This window comes from Chlamydotis macqueenii, chromosome 1 (assembly GCF_036417535.1).
Source record: "Chlamydotis macqueenii isolate bChlMac1 chromosome 1, bChlMac1.mat, whole genome shotgun sequence".
NCBI lineage: Eukaryota > Metazoa > Chordata > Aves > Otidiformes > Otididae > Chlamydotis > Chlamydotis macqueenii.
In genome coordinates this window covers 67,751,338-67,774,284 of record NC_141556.1, presented here as the reverse complement: position 1 = coordinate 67,774,284, position 22,947 = coordinate 67,751,338, and the positions used below count along the sequence as shown (strand labels likewise).

Here is a 22,947-nt window from a genome sequence, read left to right as displayed (position 1 = left end):
CATAGCATCTTTTTATAGACTACACTAAGAAAAGTAAATTAAAACAGGTAATTATCAATATTAACATCTGTGCAATAGTATACTTACAGGGAGTTTTTAGTTAAAGTACAGATTCCCATCAGGAGATCAAGTCAACAGCAGCAGCAGATGGCTGCATTTTGGGTAAAATGCTCCTTACATTAAAAAAAAAAAAAAAAGCAAATGCCAGCAAGTGCTGAAGACTAGCAATGAGTGACCTCTTTCCCCTCATCTCTGTTTCCCTGTAGGATTCAAACAGTCATGTTAGTGATAACAAGACACAGCGATCTTAACTTTCATTCAAAAGTAGGAACTATGAGGGTGGCTTTTGACTGTAGAATCAACTTCATGGTTCCTGATGGGCTTTCAGCCTTAGGCCAAACCCTAAGGATGAAATTAGCTGTATCCTAGCTCTGCTTTCCTCTGTGACATTAGCCCAGTCCCTAAACACATCTCATTGCTTCAGCTCATACATCTGTAAGTTAAAAAAAAAAAAAAAAAAAGCTGTTTGAGAGGAATGCAGAGAGGCTAAATTCATCAGCACTTTGAAATGAACTTGCAGCCCTAAGCACTGGTATTTTCATTGCAAAATGAGGCCTTTTGCTGGGAAGCATCAATGCAACAGGATTGTCTACTGACAGACTTGTCAGCACTTTCAGTTGGGCTGGAGTACTAGAACATGCATTTGGCTAAATTGTTTAAACAGAATGCATTACTTAACCTTAAATTTTCTATGCTGCTGTAACTACAGAAATTCTCCTTCAAAAGCCTAACATGCCTACTTGATCTACAGGTAGTACAGAGTAGCAGAGTTTCTCTAAAATCTAGAGAATTACGCTGATTTTTCTGCCTGAGGATTCCATCTAGTAATAACAACATATTTTTTTACATTGTGACTTGGGTCTGGCTGCATACATTTCCGTTCCAGTGTCAGTCGTAGTTGCTTAAGCAGAAAGAAAGATTTAATTTCAGCTAAGACGAGACATATCAAATTCAACTAAAAAAAAAGTGTTGGGGAGGGGAAAGGAAGGGCATTTTGGCTGGGGAGAAAAATGAGAAGAAGGGACTATAAACAGAGTAAAGTGGAAATTTCTTCTGAGCCGTAATAGTATCTTTGCAGCAGGAGCAGCTCTCAGGCACAGCTTTCTGGATCTATTCTCTTCAACCATTAGTTTTTCATCCGTACGCTTTGCTGCGGGCTGGTGAGAGAGGGAGCGATCGGGATCGCTGCTGCGGCTGCACACCCTGTGCCAGGAACCTCTTGGTACACTGGCTGCATCACGGCATCCCAGCCCAAGTGAGCTCATGGGGCTCAGCTGGCCTCGGAGAGGTAGCACAGACACGTAACGAACACAAATGTCACGGAAAGTCTAAGAGGGACGCTTGTTTCACGGACTGCCCGGACAATGAAGTATTGGTGTGCCACCCCCTTCTCTCGCCCCCCAGCTGATGCCAAGGCGGGCGGCCGGCCGCCAGCAGATGAATAGCAGGTCTGTTCCAGCAGCTGCGTGTCCCGGTCCAGCGAAGAGAGAGTCTCCGGGAGCGCAGAGTGCCCTGCTCCGTGCGCTCTCTGCAGAGGAAGAGACCTGGGGGCAAAAGGATGGCCTCGGAAGGGGAGAGCATCAATCTTCAAGTGAGTCTGTCTCGGGGAAATACCCATGGGAGGGAGGAAGTGGGAGGAAACATCCCCAGTTTGGGGAAAATATCTACCTCTCTATTATTCGGTCCTCAGCTTTGGCAGCCAATTTCACTTGAAAACTCGGTGCTGCTTTTTCCTCTGTTCTCCTTTGAAGAAAAGCTAGAGGCAGGATCTCTGCCCTGTTTTGCCAGGAGCTGTTATGAGCCTTTTTCGGAAGAGTGAGGGTAAGAAGAGGGGTATGACTAAAAAGAGCTGCTTTTTGGGGAAGGGGCAGAAGTCAGCCCTCAGCTCTCAGAAGGAGGCAGCACATACTTTACAAGCTGCAAAAATCTGAGCCGTTCCTCATCTCACAAAGCCTTTCTCTGTTTGGCAGAAAATGCTCCCAATCTGGAGAAGAGGAAAAGAAATAAATATGGCAAATGCTGAGGGAGCACAGAGGCCAGGGTTTCCTATGTAGGGCTTAGAGAGAAACAAAACTACTTGGTGAAGCTCTTTCAGTTCTCTGTGTCCCTCTTCTGAGTGTTTGTGTTTTTTAAGAAGGGTGTTTCTTGTGCTCAGCGTGTGTTCTAGGAAAGGGCAACTACCCAAGAGTTTGGAAAAGGAAACTATTAGACATAAAATGGAATCAAAACACCAGCTCAGAAGCTTTAGAAGTTCAAGTCCAGATCCACACTTCAGATGACTCTGGAGAAGGAGAGAATATGAAGCATTGCCCCAGGGCGCAGCTTCCAGCCCTGGGTAGGTTGGCAGCAGTTTCCAAATTTTGCAGCTGATTTTTCTATCTGTAATGGTCTTAACCATCCTTAGACTTGAAAGTGGGGAAGCCTATCTTGGGTCTCAATTTTTATTTCTTTGGCCCATGTCAAAGAAACTAAAATGGAAAGATTTGTGCCCTTGGAAATGATCAGGATAATTATCCTTAATTATAAGGAAGGATTGAGACTCTCTGATCCTGCAGAATATATCTCAATTGAGGTACAAGGTGCAAAGCAGTATTTTAAGACCTTGGAACAGTTATGCTCAGAAAAGAGACATGATAACTGAGGAAGAGACACAGCTAGCTGTCACAGCTGGTGAAAATGTACTCTATTTAGAACTGAGGAAGAGAGGTTAGGCTTTCTTAGAGCTAGATAATAAGAGGAAAAATATAGAAATCAGTAAGCCAGGAACTGGGGGCAAAGGGCAAAGAGGACAAGAAAATGATGCTAAACAAGAAGTCAAATTACCTCCTTGTATATTAAATAATTTCACCCAAATGAAAGTTTCAGGTCTATCGTGGATTCGAAGCCCAGGTTTCATAGATGAAAAAATCAGCTTCATTAATTACAATGCTCATAAACTTCTGGAAAAGTCTGGGTTTTAGATTTTTCTCTTTCAACCCGTCTTGAGGTTAAGTGAAGCACCAAAACTGATCCTTAGCATCTTCAGCCTTTACAATATTTAAATAAATAAGTCCAGAAGGTCAAAGGTAGCCTGAGTTACAAAACTGAAAAGAGTATAGCTACCTGTTTCTAGAGCAGGAAGGTGTGGGAGTCTTTCCATCCATCTCTGCACAGGGTGCCACAAGTAAAAACATGCTACTGAGATTTTCTTTACGACACCTTACAGGGATATAATGAAGCCACTAGACAGTGCAAAATGTAGGGGAATGCACACAGATTTCTGCATGCTTATGACCAGGAAATATACAGTGCTAGCAGGGGAGGGAAAGAGCACTGTATATGACCACATAGTTGAGACAAGAAGAGGGTCCTGGCAATGACGTAGCTTGAAAAGTGTGAGGTGAGGGAAGGATCGATCAGTGGCAGAGGAAAAAAAAAAAAAAAGAAGTCTTTCAGTTGAAAGTACATTGAAAAGTTTCTTTTGAGTCCCTGCTCTGAGCACTGAAAGCAGAGCAGGTGTCTTCTTGGAAGTTTCCAGCTGTGGGTTTATGAAGAGCTTGTGGGAATGTGTTCTGAGTTGGTAATGCGTGACTCACTCCTCCTCAAAGAGCTCCTGGATGGAGTAGCAGAAACAATCTTGGGAGTTAACTATGATAAATACAGAAATAGGAATTTTTATTTATAGGGAGAGGGTCCTGTGCCTGTAGCAGTTGCACAGTACCTGCTAGCATTTCTTAGACAACATTTACATGGCCAGGCTAGACACGTAGCAACAGAATGAAAACAATGTGAGCCTCTGGCCCTAGGAGAAAGCTAGAAGAGGCAATCAAGATTTAAGAAAGCTTTAAGGAGAACTGATCAGTCCCCAACTTTTTTGCTTATTGTAAAGCATGAGAATAGGAGCTCACTCAGCAAAATTGCAAGTCTCCATAACAGGAGACACTCCCTCTCCCAGCGTGTCGTCAGCCTGTGAAATTTGCCATCTCCTGGAGCGGGTTAGAAGGTCAAATATTGGAGCAAGCATTGAGAAGAGGTTGGGAGGTCTGGTAAGGACATTTACAGCTATGCAAGCTAAACAAGGTACTTTCAAATCCCATAACCAAGAACAGGATAAAAATAAATACGCTTTTCAGTGTCCCTACAGGCAATGGCACAATTGTTGACCAGACTGCAAGTGGTGAATTGCATTAGAGAAGGTATACACGCACTGTCCGTAAGTGCGACCTAGGACTGCTTTTTAACAGCAAGAAGTATCTCCAATTAATCCACTTTCTCCCTTACAAAAATTCTCTTGTCCTGTGTGTTTCAAAGGAGTCTGTTTTTCAGTCCTGACTTCTAGGAAGACCAACAAAACCTCAAACTGTGCACAGAGAGATGCTAAAAGGAAATGGTGCTGAAATGGGAAAAAAAAGCCACAAGGCTGTAGAGCAGCCTCACCAGATCTATGCCAGCCAGCCAAGTGCTAACACAAAAGATAAAACTTGAATTAAAATATTTTGGTTAAAAATATTAATTTACCTATTAAAGGATAAAACTTTAACATGAATTAATTTGAATGATGCCTTTTTCATCCCAGACATCTCTGTTTGTGTCTTCCAAGTGAAACTTTCACCTTCCCCTATTAAGCGTCTGCCATTGACAAGACCCGTAACCTGATGAGATAGGATAGAGTACATCCTGAGACAGCAGATATCAGAAAAACACATTTGTGGTAGAAATAAATAAAACAACCCAACAGGATCTCATCACCAATTTCTTTTACTTCAGGAAACAAAGATTTATAAATTAGAATGGAAGTATGGCTTTGATAGTCACACTCTGGCTGATTTATCTGCACTTCTTCATGGTATTATTCCCCCTGACTCTGCTTCCAACACTTTCATAGAGATTTGCAGGGGGGAGAGAGGAGGGAGCCATACAGGACTGTTCTCTTCAGCAGCAAAAGACCCATTAAATCTGTTTAGCTGTTTATCTCAGCTGCTGCAGTTCACAATCTGGCATCGTAACACAACCCTGTTTCATCAGTGATGTAAGCTAATGTACCAGACTTTGAATGGGAGCAACTGAGGCAACATCCGTTTCACCACTCCCACCCACTACAGCGGCAGTTACCAGGGGAAAGTCTGTGGACAGCTGAAATCAGTAACACTCAGACATTATTGCCACGGCTAAGTCTGTCAGAGCCCCAGATGAATATTACAGAAGAAAGCAAAGATTGGGGCTGATTCTAAATGGCTCCACAGTTTTATTAGGTTTGTATTTTTATATTTTCTTATTCATGAATGGATGTTATGTTCTGTATAAATGGGTGTTTAAGGGATCTGCGCTGGATGAATGTCATCCATATTCGTGTTGCAAAAGAGGCTATATATCGTATGTTGCGTCTTTCTTTTTATGGTTTCTTATGCTTTGGTTTAAAAAATTTACAATTCTCTGGGATGAGAAGCAGAAATAATACCTCACCATTTAGGGAATCATTCATACATCAAAAGTAAAAAGAGCAAACAGACAAAATAATCATTCTGGAAAACAGACCTTAAACTGTTTTTTTTTTGGCAGAAGCTGTTTGGTGAATACTTTGAATGCAAAATACATCTGCAGAAATAAAAACAGGTTTACAAGCAACTTGCAAGGAAAAAAGATTTTAAATAGTTGGATAATTTACTTCCAGTGCTCAGTTTTTGACCAGATCTAGAGCAGGAAGATTTTAGGCAGGCAGTTAAATAGAGTCAGCTATAGGCCTGGCAGTGCGGACTTTTCCAAAAGGCCCATGAAACAAATGGAAAGTCCCCCTTACCACTGTAAATCCCATCTCCCACATCTCACTTTCAGTCTAGGCCTGATGAGGGGATGCAGGGAATGTGTTCACAGCCTTTGGGTTTGTGGGTTTTTGTGGATTTAACGTGTGCCTCGAGGCTGTGATGTGCTTACAAGTTCTTGGCTTGGGCACATATTTGCCTCCTTCTGCAGCAATAGCCAGCTTCTGCTTCCTAGTGCTGTAGAACCTTCACTCTCCTTCAGCAATTTCCTATAATGGTGGCAATCTAACATTGCTAACCGAGCAGTTTCCCTGCCCCAGTGGACTTTAGCAGCGTTACTTGGATTCTGTAATTTGGGCCTGGATGACGACAGTCTGCATTGGGAGAGAGAAAGAGCCTTTCAGAGAGAAAATCACAAGTGCTTCTCAAAGAGCCATTCCTCTGATATCCCTGTACGGTGTGTGCAACTCATCTATCAAGAGTTTGAGGAACTTATCTCACCATGTTTTTAACTAAACTAACCCAATTACTACAGCCCCTCAAACAGGATCCCACTCCTCAGGATGCACTCCACTGCCTGTGCCATTCATTTGACCCTAGTAAAGCTGGTTCAGAGAGCTAACCCCAGAGAAAACTAACCACTTTTTGGCAGAGTTAGTGTCTTGGTTTGCTGTCCTGCAGTGGTTCTCAGGAAGATGAGACAACTGCCAATAACTAAGTCTGCATGGCCGTGGGAACATGTAGAGAGAGCAGGATCTCTCCTTTCAGTGGCAGCTACCTCTTACTTCAAGTCAGTTAGCTGAAAGTCCACGTCTGGGTGTAGCCAGCAGAAGGAGCAGGAAAGGCCCAAACAGTAGGAATGATTGCTCTCACTAATGGATGTCACTCAGATTGCAAGATTTCGGACTGCTGCTTGAGAGTAAAGCCTTTACAGGGCTAACTAGAGGGTTAGGCAGAGGTTCACCATGCCCTAGTTAATCAAAAGACAGGGGTGAAATAGGATATCACACTTACGAGCGAGAAAGATTCTATGCTCTCCCCCAGCTGCAGGGACCTGCAAATCTGCATAGCATTACCCGTGCTGGTCCCAGAAATCAGTAACACTCACACTAGAAGACAGACGGTGCCATCACAACATACTGAGAAGAAGGAGACTTTTTAGCCAGTACTAATTGGTCTGTTGTTCTGTAGTCAGATGTGACGTTACTCCTCTCCCCTATATATCCCTCCTGCCCATGCTACCTGTACACGGCCAGCCTTCCCACTTACTTTTGTCCTTCCCAAACATGGGGATGGTATTTTCTCATCTTGAGTAACTGGACTCCAGGTTTTAGGGTATCTGGGTAAAAGGAGGCACAAGTGGAGTCAAATATATCCTTGGGGTTATCCCATGGAAATCAGCAGCCTTATACCAAAGGCTGATCTGGTCCCTTGCACTCCACCTTGTTGAGGGGTGGTGAAAGAAGGAGCCTGGTCTCATGTTGTGCACTGGGCAGGCCATGTCCATCATGAACCCTGCGTGTGAAGGCAGAGAACGGAAAGGAGGCAATGGGGCTGTTGACAGAGAACGTATCAAATACTGAATTAGCCTGACTGACCCATTGGTCAGTGAATCTGCTCTCACTGAAACAATAGGCATGCAGAGGCCTCCCACAGAAGAGTACAAGGGACTGTTGTTAAATAGGATTCTTCCGCTGGGTTTAGGGCTGGGGTAGGATTAAGATAAGCCTGCAACAGAAAGAAAAAGGCAGGGATGTGCTGTTAGAAGAGTAATTTCCCTTGATGTATCTAAAACGTTGCCTCCCAGTGCTATAAACTACAGAAAGGAGGATGAGCTGCCAGAGGAGACTGACTGCAGAGTGCTCAAATGCCGGGCCCGCTTGGTGGAGGGTGAAGCTGCCATAGAAGCGGTGCTTCCTCTTCGGTCCCACAGGGATGCAGGATATCCAGACCTCCTGGGGCTCCCTGAGAGGTTCTGCCTGCAGTTGCACATAGGTCCACAGCAACAATGCATGCCAGTCTACAACATGTGGCACTAGACATACGAGTTTCACCCAGAGCTGCGGCTGCCGTAACAGTATATTATGAGACATTTTCCCCCACTACTAGGTAGGGTTGGGTCATCGCAGACCACAGTGCACAGCATCTCGCCTCCATGTCTGACAACCACAGCAGAGCTGGAGCTCAGGTCACAGCTAGAAATGGTCAAAGTTACAAGGGAGGGGAAATGGGCTGTATAAAAGTAATCAGAGGAAGCCCAGACACTTCTGAAGAGGAGACTGGGAGGGACAGAGGGAGTCACTTGAGATGGGGTCTGTTGCCATCTCCCCTGAGGTAAGGGGAGAGCACTCCAGAGGTTGGTAGCTACAGAAGCTTATTAATAATAACAGATTTTTGTGCCTACTTTATAAAGCTCGTACAACTGAAGCACAAGGAGCAGAGAGGGAGCAAGGCCCATAAGGCATGGGGTGTCCCTGTGGGGCTGAGGAGGTAGTGAAGCAGCACAGGTTAACAAGACCGTGCCTGTGCAGCACTGGGGCCCAAGGGGACACTTTGGGCTTTGCATACCAGAGGCCTCATGCCCCACCAAGAGCAGCAGCAAGACAACATGGCTGCACCCTGTCCAGAGGACGAGGTCAGCCAGCAGCTGCAGCAAACCAGCCCCTGTACCAAATTGCGAGCCTGGCTTGGCCGGCTCGCAGCACCTATGCATCAGCCACCAGTGGGACCTCTTTCCCCTCATTCCACCGTCTCCTCCTCAGCCACAGCCTTTACGGGCACCATCACTCGCCACGTACCTGTTTCACACATTGAGGTACAGAGAGATCTCACCCACACTTGCCCCTTGCAGATTTGAGCGCACAAGAAGTGAGATTTTTTTTTAGTGAGCAATCATAAACCTGTTTTTGGTGGTGGCAACACGTGGTTCTCCTGGCTGGCCAATGGCAAAACCTTCCACTGAGCCATCTTTGAGAGTGAGAGTCCTCTGCAATGTGAAGTACTTGCTAAACCACGACTAAGTCATTTTTTGTGTCTTTTGTCAAAAAGTTGCCTCCCTCGGCTTTATTCCAGCCCATGCCTGAGAGCTGAACCATGCACTTGCTTCTCTGTTCACCCTCAGCTGTCAAACAGGTACAGCACCTCCGCTCATTTAGCCACTAAAAATGGAAGCCTTCATCCTAAATTACAATTTCTCAGCCCTTCCTGAAAAATATATATTCACTTGTTACATTTCTTTTCTGAGAACCAAAAATGGGCAATGCTACGTGTGTACAATAACCACACACAGAAGTGTGAGCTTCTCCAAGTACAAAAGGGCACACAGGCGTTTTCACTGCCATTTCCCTATCCCTGGCTTGTGAGTCAAGTGTTTATAAAACTGCCTCTGAGAAAAGGCAATACAAGAATATTGTAATCTTGACTGCCCCAGGTATGTAAACACATAACAGAAACATTTGAAGTAGACACCAGAATGATGGAAGAGCCCATGTGCAGATGCTGCAAGATTCACATCACTAGTTACCATACACCTTGACACACTCCTTTGAAACAGGCAAGTTATAATTCCTTGTCAAATTACATGATTCATATGTCTCACTCTATAATTACAGCTGTGAAAACCATTATACTCAGGATCTTAGAACTTTCTATCCAAAATAACCCTTGGGGAAGAAATTTCTCATGAAGCTGCTTAGGTCAAGGTTCAGCGAGTGCTGGAAATTCTGGGGGAATCCTGTCAGCAGGTTTAGAGAAATGAGAACAAGAAAATTAGATGATGTACTGGTTTGTGGATTGTTCAGGCTCTTTTTTTTTTCTTTCGGTTTTTAATTTTTGCAAATATTTTTTTGCATATTTTCAGGAGTTTTCTCTTTGCACTCACACAACACCACGTGATATTTTGGGGGATTCAAAAAAAAGCCCCAAATTCACCACAGACCTTATTTATGTGAGAAAAATAACTTCTTCTACCAATCTAACAAGAGTCAAAGGGCAATCAACCATTCTTCTGTAGCCTATGTTTTACTGAAGGAATGTTTCTGCAAAAAAAATAAGAACACAGGGGTACTTTGTACTCTCACAGGACTTGTGTGAGAACCAAGTTCTAGTGTCCCTAGTTCTCCAAGCATCTTGTAAATATTAGTGAATTTAATTTCACAATCCCAATATGGAGCAAAAGCTGTTTTCCTGCCTACTTTACAGATATTAGGTGAAGGCAGAGATGGTTTAATGACCACTGGTGTACCCAAGGACACACAAGTAGAAAGTGACAGAAGCAGGAAGGAAAGACTGAGCATTTCTGTTTGGATGGGTGGATTGCCATGCAGCAGCAGTGTGTTCTCTACTTCTTCCTGGCTAAATTCTTAATTTCCATTATTTTTTTAAATAAATTGTTAAAGATTGTTTTATTTAGTCATCAGAGACCACTCTGTTACTTCACATAATGTATAGAAGAACATTAATTGAAGTGGTGAATAGGAGAACAAACATAATTCCTTCCCTGCTGAATGTAACTTCAACATCAATGGGAAACAAATTTTTGACACACTTTCAAAAGTTCAAGCACACAGCTGTGTTTGCATCTCTTTCTTGGTGGAGGCACAGTCATGCTCAGCCATGTTGGTGTAGGAAGCAAACCCCAAAGCCAAAGTGAAACAAGCTAAATAATTATATTCAACATAAATTCTGGCTCAGAATGACTATACAGTTTCTTGATGCAACTACCCTACTTCAAGTTTGCACCTATTTTTAGCTGATTCATGATGAAATGTTCCTGCATGTCCCTATGTGATTTCAGGCTGTGGCCACACATTTTTTGCTGACTGGAGCTGAAGCAGTGAAGGGGGAAGGTTCATCCTCGTTACCACCATCAATTATTATTGCTACCTCAATGCAACTGCTCAAAATAATCACTCTATCAAGACTGTCTGGGCTAGGAAACCTCCATTATTGAGTGTCTAAGCTAACCCAGATCATTGTGAAAGAACCTGTTTAGGGAATATGCAATTATGACTTCTAAGGAAGAATGAAGTTCCCTGTCTTCACAAGTCTGGACAGAGACAGAAATAGCAGCTCCTTTAGATAGGCCTTCGTTCATCTTATTGCAATGGGATAATTTTTTGCATTCTTGGATATTTCTGGGCTGGTCATATTAGCCGAATATCAAGTTCTTCTGGGATGATCAGAAGACCATGAGATATACAATCTGAGTTCTTCTTAACTTATATGTGAAGAATAAGGAAAACAGATACAAATACAATAAAAAGTATTCCTGCATAGCATAAGAACCTGGTGTTTTTTCATCTTTTGCCCATGGTGATACCTTGACTGGCAATCCACACTGATCAGAGAGACATCCAGCAAAGGATTATTGTGTTACAAGAAAATATAATATGCTGCTGTTTTTCTCCCTTTTAACAGAAATAGACTTGAACTCCATCTTCATCTTTGTGTGCTAGATTCCTGGGAGCTGATTCTAGACCAATTCCTTAGGCAGCCCCCATTTTGGTATGTAGCTATGAAAAGTTGCCGAAGGGAGTTGTGTCAAAGGGCTTTTACTTTGCCCTTAATGGCTTCACGTACAGTCTGAAGGAATCTGAAGCGCTCACGAAATGTGGTTTCCCCTCTGGTGTTTGCTGTTCAGCTGGCTCAGCAGCTCAACCATTTAAAACCATTGTGAGTGGATTTAGCACTTGTGAAATAATGCTGGCCTATTCAGATCCAGAGAGGGATGGGCAAAGTCCACCAGCACAATAAAAGCCCCTCTTCCCTCCTTCTTAGATGAGGAGCCAGGGTGCAACAGAGTTTGGGGGAGAAAACTACTCATATCCAGGTGCAGCTACACAGATCTTGTGGGAAAGAGATACGGGGCCTACCAAAGCAAAGAAGCTAACACACGCTCAGAGGAGGCAATATCGTCAGCATCCCAGACAAAGAAAAACAAAACAAAAAACCCAAACCACAAACACACACACACAAAAACCCTACTTAAATATAGGAAGCAAATCATGAAGGAGAGGGGGAAAAAAAAAAAAAGTGCAGTCCCAGAAGGATGTCGTCCACAAAATGACAGATTATGAATACTAGTGAGCCAAATGGGGGGAACAGATACACAACACTGAGAGTCCTGGAGGTCTCTGTCCCCAGAAACCAGAGAAGATGGAGCTCCTCACTTCATCCTAGCCAGAGCTACTAACTATAGCAAGAGGTGTGTTTCATCTCTGAGCTGATCTAATGTTCAATTATCTGCTGAGACCATGAAAAAAAAAAGAGATAACTAAAGCCATCTTTGATGTGGACTGTGTTGCAGGCACGCTGTAGATCTGTATCTTTATGCAGAGATTTACACTCAGGACCAGCCTCAAACAGGCAACTCAAGAGCAGATGGCAACAGGTCTTGGTGGCTACTAATTAGGTTAGCTTCTGGTTAGTGATGTTGAACTGAGTAGCTCTCTGATTCATTTCCAACCCCTTCTGCACTACCTTCAGCCACAAGCTTCCAGGCATCACCCTGAGTTACTGAACTAGGTCAGTCTTACAGTGTTCACTTTTTTGGGCCATGGCAAAATGGCAGTTCTCTCACAGATCCCCAGGTCGGGGAACGGGCTTAGGGTTTGGATGCAGGGCAGCGTGGTGGCGAACTCAGGTGTTTACAGCCCGGGTGCGGCAGGGTTGTTTTAAAGAGCTTCCTCTTGCCTGGCTCACACAACGTGCAAACAGGGACATTATCTTTCCTGTGGGAGCAACTGACTCAGATGCTTGGCCAGCTGCAGGGAAAGGTGTCACTGTAGCCGCCAACAGCAAAAAATAGCAAAAAAAAAAAAAAGAGATACATCACTCTGTGGCTGCAAACGATAACAATACATTCCTCTTTATTCTGATCCAAAAGCAATTTTTTTTCTTCCTTTGTTCCCCTCCCTGTTTTTTCCTATCCGATGAGAATTTGTTTCTCAGCTAGGAGCCCAATCTCTTATTGGTGCGCCTAACGTAATTTTTTATATTCCTCCCATTTTTTTATTTTGTATATTATCAAATGACTTATGAAACTTAAAGTTCAGCCAACTAAACCTCAAAGGAGTTATGCAAGAGCAAGTTGCACTGAGCTTTACCATAAGCCCTGTACAATTAACCATGTATGTCTAAGGACTTGATAAATCTGTTTATGAAGTACATTGTGGGTATATACTGTTGCAGTTCTGGCTGGAGCAGTTTGAAAGGATGCCATTCCCAGTGGCTATCCTTCAATTAGAAGGCACTGTCTCTAGCACTGTCCTTGACCTCTCTGAGAAGTGAGGGACAGTATCTACCTCAGTAACTCCTCTAGCTATATCAGCCATTTCCATACACATGATATATTTGTACCCTGCGCATCACAAAGTACTTCTTCATTTGTTATTATCTGCTCAGTGGGTGTAATTGTAAGGCTGATTCAGCAGAAATGAGAGCAATGCTTGTGGGAAGTTTGTCTTAGGACCAGCAAAATACACAGGCTAAGTGAAGGCTGTGATTTACTGATAACAATCTTTGTATGGAAAGATCTATGTCCTTTGCAGGCCCTCTTCTCCTCCTGGCGCATCGTGAAGGGCAGAAAAAACTCTATGACTCCTCTTGGGTGTACTATAGGTAATATTCTGTGGGCCCAAAACTGTGGGAATATTGTATCTGTTACCAAACAGCATTCAGTCTGCCTTTTGCCCAAGGCACCTGTATTACGTACACAATCAACGCTAACATGTTGATACCTGTGAGCAGAGCGAAATTCACATTCTGTACTCAAATGCTGCAGGAGCTGAGGTGTTAGGATGAGTATGAAATGAAGGTAGGGAAGGCACGGAAGGAGAGGAAAGTCTTCACAGCTACCTTCAAATGTAGTAGGTGCAGCTGAGTGAAGGCCTTCAAGATGGAAGACCAAAGAGGTATCCTTTGAGACGGTATTTCTTCAGAAGGTAGATTACACAGTAAAATGTCTTCAAAACGCCTAACAAAACCAATAATATTTAGTGCCAGGGTCAAGAACTGAGGAGAACAATTGTAATGATTTCACTAAATATTTAACTTCCTGTCAGGTAGGGATAAATATAGATGAAGAGTCACTGGTCATGATAATCATATTAATAGGTGGAGAGAAGTTTCTTTTGCCCATCTTCTCTGGTCATGTCAGCAGCAGCATCAGAGTATCAGAGTGCCCAAACAGGATATGAGAAACTATGAATAAGAAAAAAGGAGCAGACTGGCATTTAGTTTTGTTTTTTTTTTCAGAAAAAAAAAGAGACTGGAGTCAGTGCACAGAAAGGCAACACAAAACCCCTTCATGGGGCTACTGCACAACATACTGACAATAAAGCTGAGCTGCTCCAACAACAGTGAGCTCTGCTGGGGGAGGCAGAAACCAGAAAAGGAAGAATGTGATCAAAAGTGAATAAACTATAGGGATAAACTCCATCACTTTCTGCTAGCTATGTGCAAAATGCACAACTAAAACTGGGAGCTGATATGAGCTACTTCTCTGAGCCCGTGCCAGTTAATGACCATCACAACCACCATGATGCTCCAGACACAGGCATCCAGTGCCTAGTCTGCCCTATATGCTCCAGGGTTTTGGTTTTTTTTTTTTTTTTTCTTCCTTCTCCCTAACTCTTCCATCCCTCCTCAAACATTAATTTGGACACAGCTTTTTGGCTACCCCCCTTATGAGAATCCAGCTCCGGTACAAAATGCATACTGAGTGAACCCCACTTGAAATCCCGGGCATTTGTTCTGCATCATTGGTTCCCACTTCTTTTGTCCCTTGGCCATCCTGAAGTAAGAAACTACAGGATAAACACCAGATACAGTGACAAAAGAATCATAAGAAACTTCAGTTCCTGCAAAACTTTGTTTCCCACTCCAGAAGCCTGCATGTTCAGTGGCTGAGTATGAATGCGTTTCAGAAGATGACTACATTTGCAGAATTTGGGCATTCAATTGTCACAGAGAAATGGTTATTCTGCTTTAATCTCCTCCCGTTCCTATTCTGGCCCAGAGGCATTTGCTTCCCCAATACAGTCTCCTAGCAAGGCCTCATTTGCTACACCCCTTCCCAAAGGTCTCTCAAAGCAACATCTACCCAGGAGATCTCTGAAAAACACAATTGTCACTAAGGGGATTTGGGCCTCCCTTTAATTTCTGCCATGCTGTACTATAGCTCCTCATTATAAAGTTAGCTCTTAAAGGTTCTTTGTCTCTGCAGGGTTGAAAGTTGCTGACTGAATGTCTGGGTCCAATTTTCCACCAGTCTTCCTTTAACTGGCCATTCTCAGCTATGCAAAGTGTTTGCATAATGCTACAAGATCATTCACATCAATCTTCTTTAACATTTGGAATCTGTTTTCCAAAGGGGTTAATGAGAAAACAAAACACAACCCGAATAATAAGTCACCAGAAAAACACTACTAGCCTAATCTTTTAATATAGAGCCTGAACAGCAGTTCTTTTCACAGAGGGAAGAGGACTGACATTTTTTTTTCTAATCTGAGAATATAACTCCCAGGGACAGTGTATGAGAAAACAGCAGTAATCTACAGAACACCCAGGAACAGTTGTTGAAAGATTCCCAGGGTGTTACTTTTGGCAGGACATCAGGTTCCAATAAAACCCACTGAAAACATGAGACTAACAACAATAATAATATTTTACACAGATGAAGTGTCTTTCATCTAAGGGTCACAAAAAGCTTCCGCAAATGGTGAACGAGCTTCTTGAGGAGGGGTAAATGAAATTGATGCTCTGTAGATGTGGCCACTGATTCACTGATTTAGAAAGTGAGTTAATTGTGTACACAGTGTAAGAGGGTACAGAAAGAAAAGAGTTAACGTGTATAGGCAAGCTTGGGAGCATTCTTTGTAGTGAACTTGCATAGACATAGTAACCTATTTTTTAATGTTTTCAGTAAATCAACTGCTGACATTCCACAGACACAATTTGAGCACCTGTACACAAATCGAGTAACCAAAGATTACATTGTGCAAATACACAAAGTGCTAGGTGAGTTCATGCACAGCTACGTGACTCTAGTGGGAAATTCTGTACACTGTGCTTGCAATTCCTGCTTGGCACGCACTTGTATGTTTTCTGAGACCGGTCTGGGACTTCAAAAACATATATAACCGTATATAAGTATATGAAGAGTTAGGGACTAGAAATAAGAGATCGGTGTTGGCCAATTGTGAACTGCTAGACGTTTTGGATCCAGACCCACATTTTGCACTGTTAGCCTAACTCTGCAGGGGAACCATTCCACAGTGTGGCTACCTTTCACAAAACCCAAGGTGCTGCGTCACTGTGGGCCACATATGAATCTCAGCCTATACTTCATATACCGTACTGTGAAGGTGTTGCTGGTGGTGTTATAGTGGCAAAACTTACAGTGGAAATATAGCTTCTACTGCATCATTAACAGTTTTTATGGCTTAATTGAATTGCTTACAACTTTTTGGCATAAGCACACCGTCAAATGGTGCTGCACTGACCTTACCTAAGTGACCTTAAGAGGACTACATATATTGAGATAAGTGGCTCTTTCCTCAGGGCCTCTCAGTGTGTATTTTACATGAGGATTACATCTTGCTCTTGGTAGCTATTTCCAGAGTCAACATTACCCTTATTTTCCAGCCCAGCACCCTCATTAGACAGCAAAAGCTGTTGAGAAGTCATTGTCTGTGCCCTGAACACACAGAGACATGAAATTCCTACTCACTGTTTACATGAAGGAAATTATGTGAAACAAGTCATGTTTCCTCTGTGTCATAAGGGTAAAAACAAAAGCAATGAAGGTTTTGTCATGACACCCCCAGTCTAAGACAATGACTAACAACCAGAAAGATCAGATATCAAGATGATCTAATAGCCTGCTCCTCCCAAAAGGGGGAGGTCCAGCTCCTCTTCAGCCTACGACCCTTTGCTCCCTCCTTATCTGCTGCTCCCAGAGACACATCCCACCTTGCTTTTGTGCTGGCATTTGCCAAACCCTTCTCAGAAACAATTCAGCTTATTAAAACTGGAGAAAATGGTCTTTTTTTAAAAAAAAAATAATTTAGTGTGGCTTAATGAGCTGAATTGTCTCAGAACAGGCTCTTATGAAAGCAACAGTGCAAGAGAGCACAAGACTTATAGCAGAAGCATTTGCTCTGGGCTCTTAGATTACCACAGCTACAAGGTGTAACCCTCAGAGTTATGCAGAAGATACTCTTTTGCTGGTACTTTCACCTTTTCATATAGATGATCATAACTACTTTCTAAGATAATTTGGTGAAGACAGGAAGGGGATTATCAGAAGAAGTGGTGTAATTCAGAAGTTGTATTTAGCTACCAATGCAGAAGAGAGAATAATTCTGGCCTCTTAGAGCTCTAGCATACAATACCACAAAAGATTGAAGAGGGGCAATTAGAACTGATGACACACAACTGGAATAGCTTCTCTGGGTTGAACATTCCGTGATGGCACAGCATCACAGCCACTAAGAGCTGCATAACGCTTTACTCACTATCAGATAAACCTACATGCCTTCCCTGTGGCTTGAAACAGCATCTATCACTAAGCTAAAACATAGAGAAGCACACCAAGCATCCTGAGTCACTGCAGAACTCAAGTCTATTTTCTTTCTGTCCAGTTTTGCTTGCCCTAGAGGGCACCTTGTCAGAATCCTTAAAGAAGTTTCAATGCCACCTCCACTTGAGTGTCTTTGTCTCCCCACAAGTGCACGTGCCTTTGTTCCTTTTGGCACTCAGTTTCTGCACAGAGATGACAGATGTGTAAGTGTGACAGCTGTCATTTACACATAGGTTAAAAGTTTATTAATTTGTCTTAGCAGCTGTATTCGGAAGCTAAGTTCTGAGAAAGTGAACTGTTCTCATCTTTCCAGATTTTGGTTTTGAGCAACCCCATAGTTACGGTCAGAGATTAGAGAGATTTTTGTGGTGTTAAAAGAATGGCTTGGAATTTCTGGTCCAGCCATCTGCCCTCAAAACTTAGCAGATGATTCACTAGCATTGACCTCCATTTGTTACTGAGCTAAAACTTTTATCTTCTCAGTTTCTTGCAAAGTTCCACTCTGTATCTTTCCAGAAGCAGTTTGTTCTTATATGAAAGAACAAACAATATGGGAAGTGCAGCTCAGAATTCAAGTTTTCGAAAGTGCTCGTGTTGAATTCCGGCTGAGCTAATATGCACGTATGCACAGAGGCATTTGCACGCATAAATCACAGCTTGCTTACATCTGGCACACGCAAAGAGCACGCTGCTTGGCACACTGTTTAAATATGCTTCAACTGCTGGACTGCACTCAGGTCTGCAGACAATTTTGAAGAAGTTCCTTTGTAGTCAGGAGATGTAAAAATCTTACTGAGTATTTTGCAGATATTCTTAGGTATCAAAGATGCTCACTGTTGCCTGACATTTCCTAATTAAGTTTCTGCAGCCTTGCATCCGTGGGATTATCCAGATAGATAGCATTTTTACTTCCCAACAACGTAAAGCACCTATCTCCATATCCCAGGTGTTATTTGTTTGAGCTGCACAAGTTAAAAGCGGAATTTAGAAGCAATCACAGTTCCTAAGCTAACTGCATAGCTTCACCAAGCCCCTATTTCAAGTAAAGCAGCTATCTAAAGCAGCAAGTAGTTATACCAACATATCCAGGTTGAACAGTTTATTGCAGTCTCACAGAAGCTGCTCACCATTTTACTTGTATATCCAGCCCCAACTATAGAAGATACGGTCAGAGAAATCCAAGCTAAAAATATCAAACTGGTGCCACACCTAGATTGCGCTTACCACCTCACGCCGGATTAAGTGCACATCAAGTGAATTTTCCAGAGTGGTTTGTGAAAACCCATTAGTAAGTACAACATTGATCACAGCTCTTTAAACGGTACTTATTTTCCCCTGCAAGTGAGTCAGATTCCTTTTGGGTCCTAAATCACAACTTTTGAGAAAGGAATATGTCTTTTAACCTGGAAATTTACAATCTGCTCAGAACTGCTTTCGAGTTATGCAAGTCCAGATCTGTCACTCTTTCATAATTGTCTACCATGGTAACAAACAGGGCAGTGCCATGTCTGGTCCCTCAAGCTCTGTACCTGTGCCAAAGATAACCAGTTATACTGGCATAATTAATTTTGATGCATTAATAACACAACAGTTTTTGTCTTTGCCAGCTAGCATAGTTGCCAGTAAGATTCGGCCAACACAATTTAGCAAAGTCCTTTCCTCTGCTAAGAGGGAGAATAATCTCTCAGTTTAAAGAACAGGGGAGGAATCCTCATTTAGGGATTAATCATCGCTTTATAACTCCTGCAAAATTCACCCTCCAGGCTCTGATTTAGTTATACACAATAACTGTGGCTTGCTAATTAAGAACAACATGGGTATTAGCCTTTCTTCTTTTAGTTTCTTAAATTGCTGATTTAAAGCTTCTCTCAGTGTGAGAAGCATTTCTAAATAAGTGTGAAATAGCAAGGACATTTGCATCTCCAGCCAAACCCACAGAGGCTGGAAAGAAAGGCATGATTTACATTCAATACCTCAACCTATAACCTGGAGGACATCTGGAACTCTTCAACACCAGCCTGCACTCTATGAAAGGGAGACTCTGCTCCCGCGGGTACAAAGCAGATTCACCTTTTGACTCTATTTGTTGTCACTGTGAGGGCTTTAGCTTGAAATTATCCATTCCCTTCTATGACTTTTATAGGAGACAAAGCAAGAAGTACTCCGAAGACATATGAAGTTGACACTCACAAAGTCTTTCTGAACTCATTTGAAATTTTGTCTTGGTCTTTCACTGGAGTACCTAACAGGTACCCTGCTTTTCAGCTCATGCAGTTTTTCCCAAAGATCCCAAGATACTCTCTATTTATTGTGAACTGAGATGAAAAGAAAATAGTTTCTCCATCTTATTTAAAAAAGAAAAAAAAATACTTAGTTTTGAATTCCAAAATAGATTTCAACGAGTCGTACTTATTTAGGACTCCCAATAAAGTTACACTTACAGTAGAAATAAGATAATTTACAAAGTTGAGTTCGCCACATCTGCTGGATATTAGTCTGGTCCCTTACAAGTGGAATTTGATGGAGTTTGATAGTGCTTCCAAATGGCTGGGGTTATGGGATGATAGCTCATCTTAGCTTGATTAAGACAACATTTCTTCTGATCACACATTATTAAGAAAGATGTGATTAAATTTGACTTCAGTACTCTACAAAAATTTTTTATTTTCCTAATTCCCTTAAGCCTGAACTGGATTCAATAGCAGTTTTGAATTATGAAATTTGATGCCAACTTTGATTCAGTTGTATCAATAGCTGTGACTTTTTTTTTTTCTCCAGACTTTCACTTTGTTCACTCCTTTATGCTACCAAGACTTGGCACTCCCTTTGTAGCTGCAGCATTTCTTTCTAAAGAATTAAAAAAAAAAAAGAGATGGATGATAACCCTGTAGGCAATGGCAGAATGCAGCATGTGCACAGGACCAGTACAGGCAGGCCTGGAGGCAGACATTAGGGAAATTAGGCACATGTAACCATGTTCCCATCATGAAGGGTTCCACAGTGAACCACATGACGCTTTTTCTATGGACTTTGATGAAGGGATTCTGAAGGTAAATAGTTAAATCATTTCAGCTGAGGCATCTTCAATAGACGGTAAACGTTCTTGTTGGAATGGTCTGCTCTTTCTGTTTCCTCAGGGTCAAGACACAATAGCACACTGACTGAAAACTCATTCTAAAGATGATTGTGGTCTGTAGGGGGGATGGGGGGAAAACCGTGGTGGGGCAGAATCTACTTTATTACTCAGGGACTTCCAAACATATCTGCAAGTTATGCACATTGCATAGCCCCATGATGCAGTAGCAGAAACGGTTTGAGGGGGGTCTCTGGAATGGAAAGAAATGAATAGAATGAAAAGCATTTGTACTCGACACTACTATTAGATTTCCTCATTGTCTTTCTTTCTATGGGATCCTGGATTCCCAAAGGAAAAGAATTGCCAGGAAGGTCCTTTCTGTGCACTTTCCAGGTAGCTGCAATAATTTCTTTCAGATGGAGATATCATTTCCACAATGCAGTGATTTCTCAGTCAGTTCAGGGATATATTCCAGAGAGCACAGACTTGCAAGGCATCCACAAACACTAGGTAGTCCAAATGTGACTGCTTGTTCATTTAACTGTCAAATATATAGCTGATGTAAGAAGTGCTTTCTCTGTTTTCCTCTCAATTTCTAGATGTACTCCAAGGGATTAAATGCAGTTTTAAAAGCACTTACGTTTGCAGTAGTAACCATCTCTTACCCTAGCTGTAGCTGGAAAAGTTCAGACCCACTGCAGTGATTTTGCTAACATTCCAGTGACCTGATTGTTCACAGGGACAGAGTATTTTTGATAGCAAGCCCTTAACTCTCCATCCTGTACACCCAGCTGGTCCACAGAGGCTGACATCATTTGACCACAAAATATAAGATACTAACCACTTGAGCTCCTGCCAGAGTAGAAATTGATAGCTGAGTACTGATTAAAATTTCTTTTGGAATCAGTGTCCACTATATATGCTATTATTCACCAGCGGCATGCATTCAATGTCTTTATGCAATTGGCTAGTAATTTTTTTTCCTATGGATATAATTGCCAAGATGAAAAAACAGAAAAAATTTAAACAATTTCCAACGTGCTTCCAACTGCTGAACTATGTTTTCTGAACCACATTGTTGAGTTGTGATCTAAACTTAATGAATATTCTCCTGGGCAGCTGCTATTCAAACAATTATTCTCCATTTTCTTTTTCGATTAAGATCTGTAAGTCATTGAACATTAACATTATCAAGTGAGGCTACATATATAGGCAATCTGGGTTCATTACAAAGCGAGTCATAATGGGCAGTTATTTCTTCTCTCTCCAGGTTTAAAAATCTAGTCTGGAATGATTTTATGGTCTTCTTTGGAACAAAGAATACTCTTGAAACAAAAAAAATGTCCATTCTTCCAAATATATGCTGGTGTTGCTATTGCGGTTTGACAACTGTGACATATGCATATTTCACAGGAAAGTTTTGGGTTGTTTTTTTTTTTCTTCCCCCAGGCAGCTCAGTGTTCTAAAAGAGATGATGATGAAATATTGAACAAGCATTGTTAACATTTATTTGGAGCAATATAACAGCTTAGCCATAAGTTTTAGTCAGAAAAAAAATCTTGATATGGAATTATTTTCCACTAGAAAAAAGACAGTTCTACAAATCTTTTTAAAATTGTGTTTATTGAATGAAAGTTTGTGAGAGTTTTCCATCTAAATGTTTCAGAATGAAACATTTCATCTTTTCACTTTGAAATAGCTCTTTATTTTGGATTTGGTTGTCCTGGTATTTTATGTTACAAAACATCTAAAATACAGATGGATTAGTTAAAACATTTTCTCACAACATAATATAGATTTTTTTTTCCTTTGACTTTTCTTTCCCAGACAATTTTGAAACACTTAGCACCATCCTTCCGGATCAGAACAAAATAAACTGAATGTAACCAAGTAATCAGGGCATATTACGCACTCTCCTCTGGATTCCAGCCACACAAGATCTGGATCAGCTACAGCTTCCTGGTGAAAAACTTGGCTCTTCCCCTCAGGCTGCAAAGACCCACATGCTCAGCTTTGGATGTTCTCTAGTTAAGACTTCAGTGTCAAAGCATTGGCTATCACAACAGTATCTATACTCACTCGATTCTGTAATCCTAGTGCTGTAAAACCCACCGAGTGTGTGGTCTTCATAAACACAGAGCAAATTCCAAACTCTGTAGCAAGATATCTTGAACAAATACTTTGCACTTATGATACACCAATTAATAAAATGGGAGAGTTCAGGTTTTATGAGACTGTTGTATGGAGAGCTCAGATTTTTCTGCATAAGTGTTTCCCTTTCTTGATCTTGGAAGTAGAGGAAGAGTAGAAAGCAGTCATTTATCTGCTATGTATTTATTGATTATATATAACTATTGGTTGAGATGCAAGTTTTCCCCAGCTGAATACAACAATCTTAGCTACACTGCAAGAAATTAGATTACGGTTGCTGGTGCACGTAAATGAGCTTGTTACAGGTAAACCCTAGAAAGAGTTAGAAATTTACCTGC

The 22,947-nt window shown here is 41.9% G+C and overlaps 1 protein-coding gene across 2 annotated transcripts in view; it reads left to right on the top strand.

The window, feature by feature from the left end:
- Nucleotides 1–1,311: 1,311 nt before the first annotated feature.
- The window catches only part of NINJ2 (ninjurin 2), a 49,206-nt gene continuing 27,570 nt past the window's right edge, over nucleotides 1,312–22,947 (top strand). Inside the window, exons 1-2 of one of the 2 annotated variants that reach the window (XM_086755423.1) lie at nucleotides 1,312–1,651; nucleotides 11,217–11,303. Coding sequence is in view for 1 of the 2 variants with exons in the window: in XM_010123760.2 (XP_010122062.2) it covers nucleotides 1,619–1,651 (33 nt within the window). In the remaining variant the exon portion in view is untranslated. The remainder of the gene's footprint in view (nucleotides 1,652–11,216; nucleotides 11,304–22,947) is intronic. The other variant, XM_010123760.2, reaches the window with a different exon arrangement.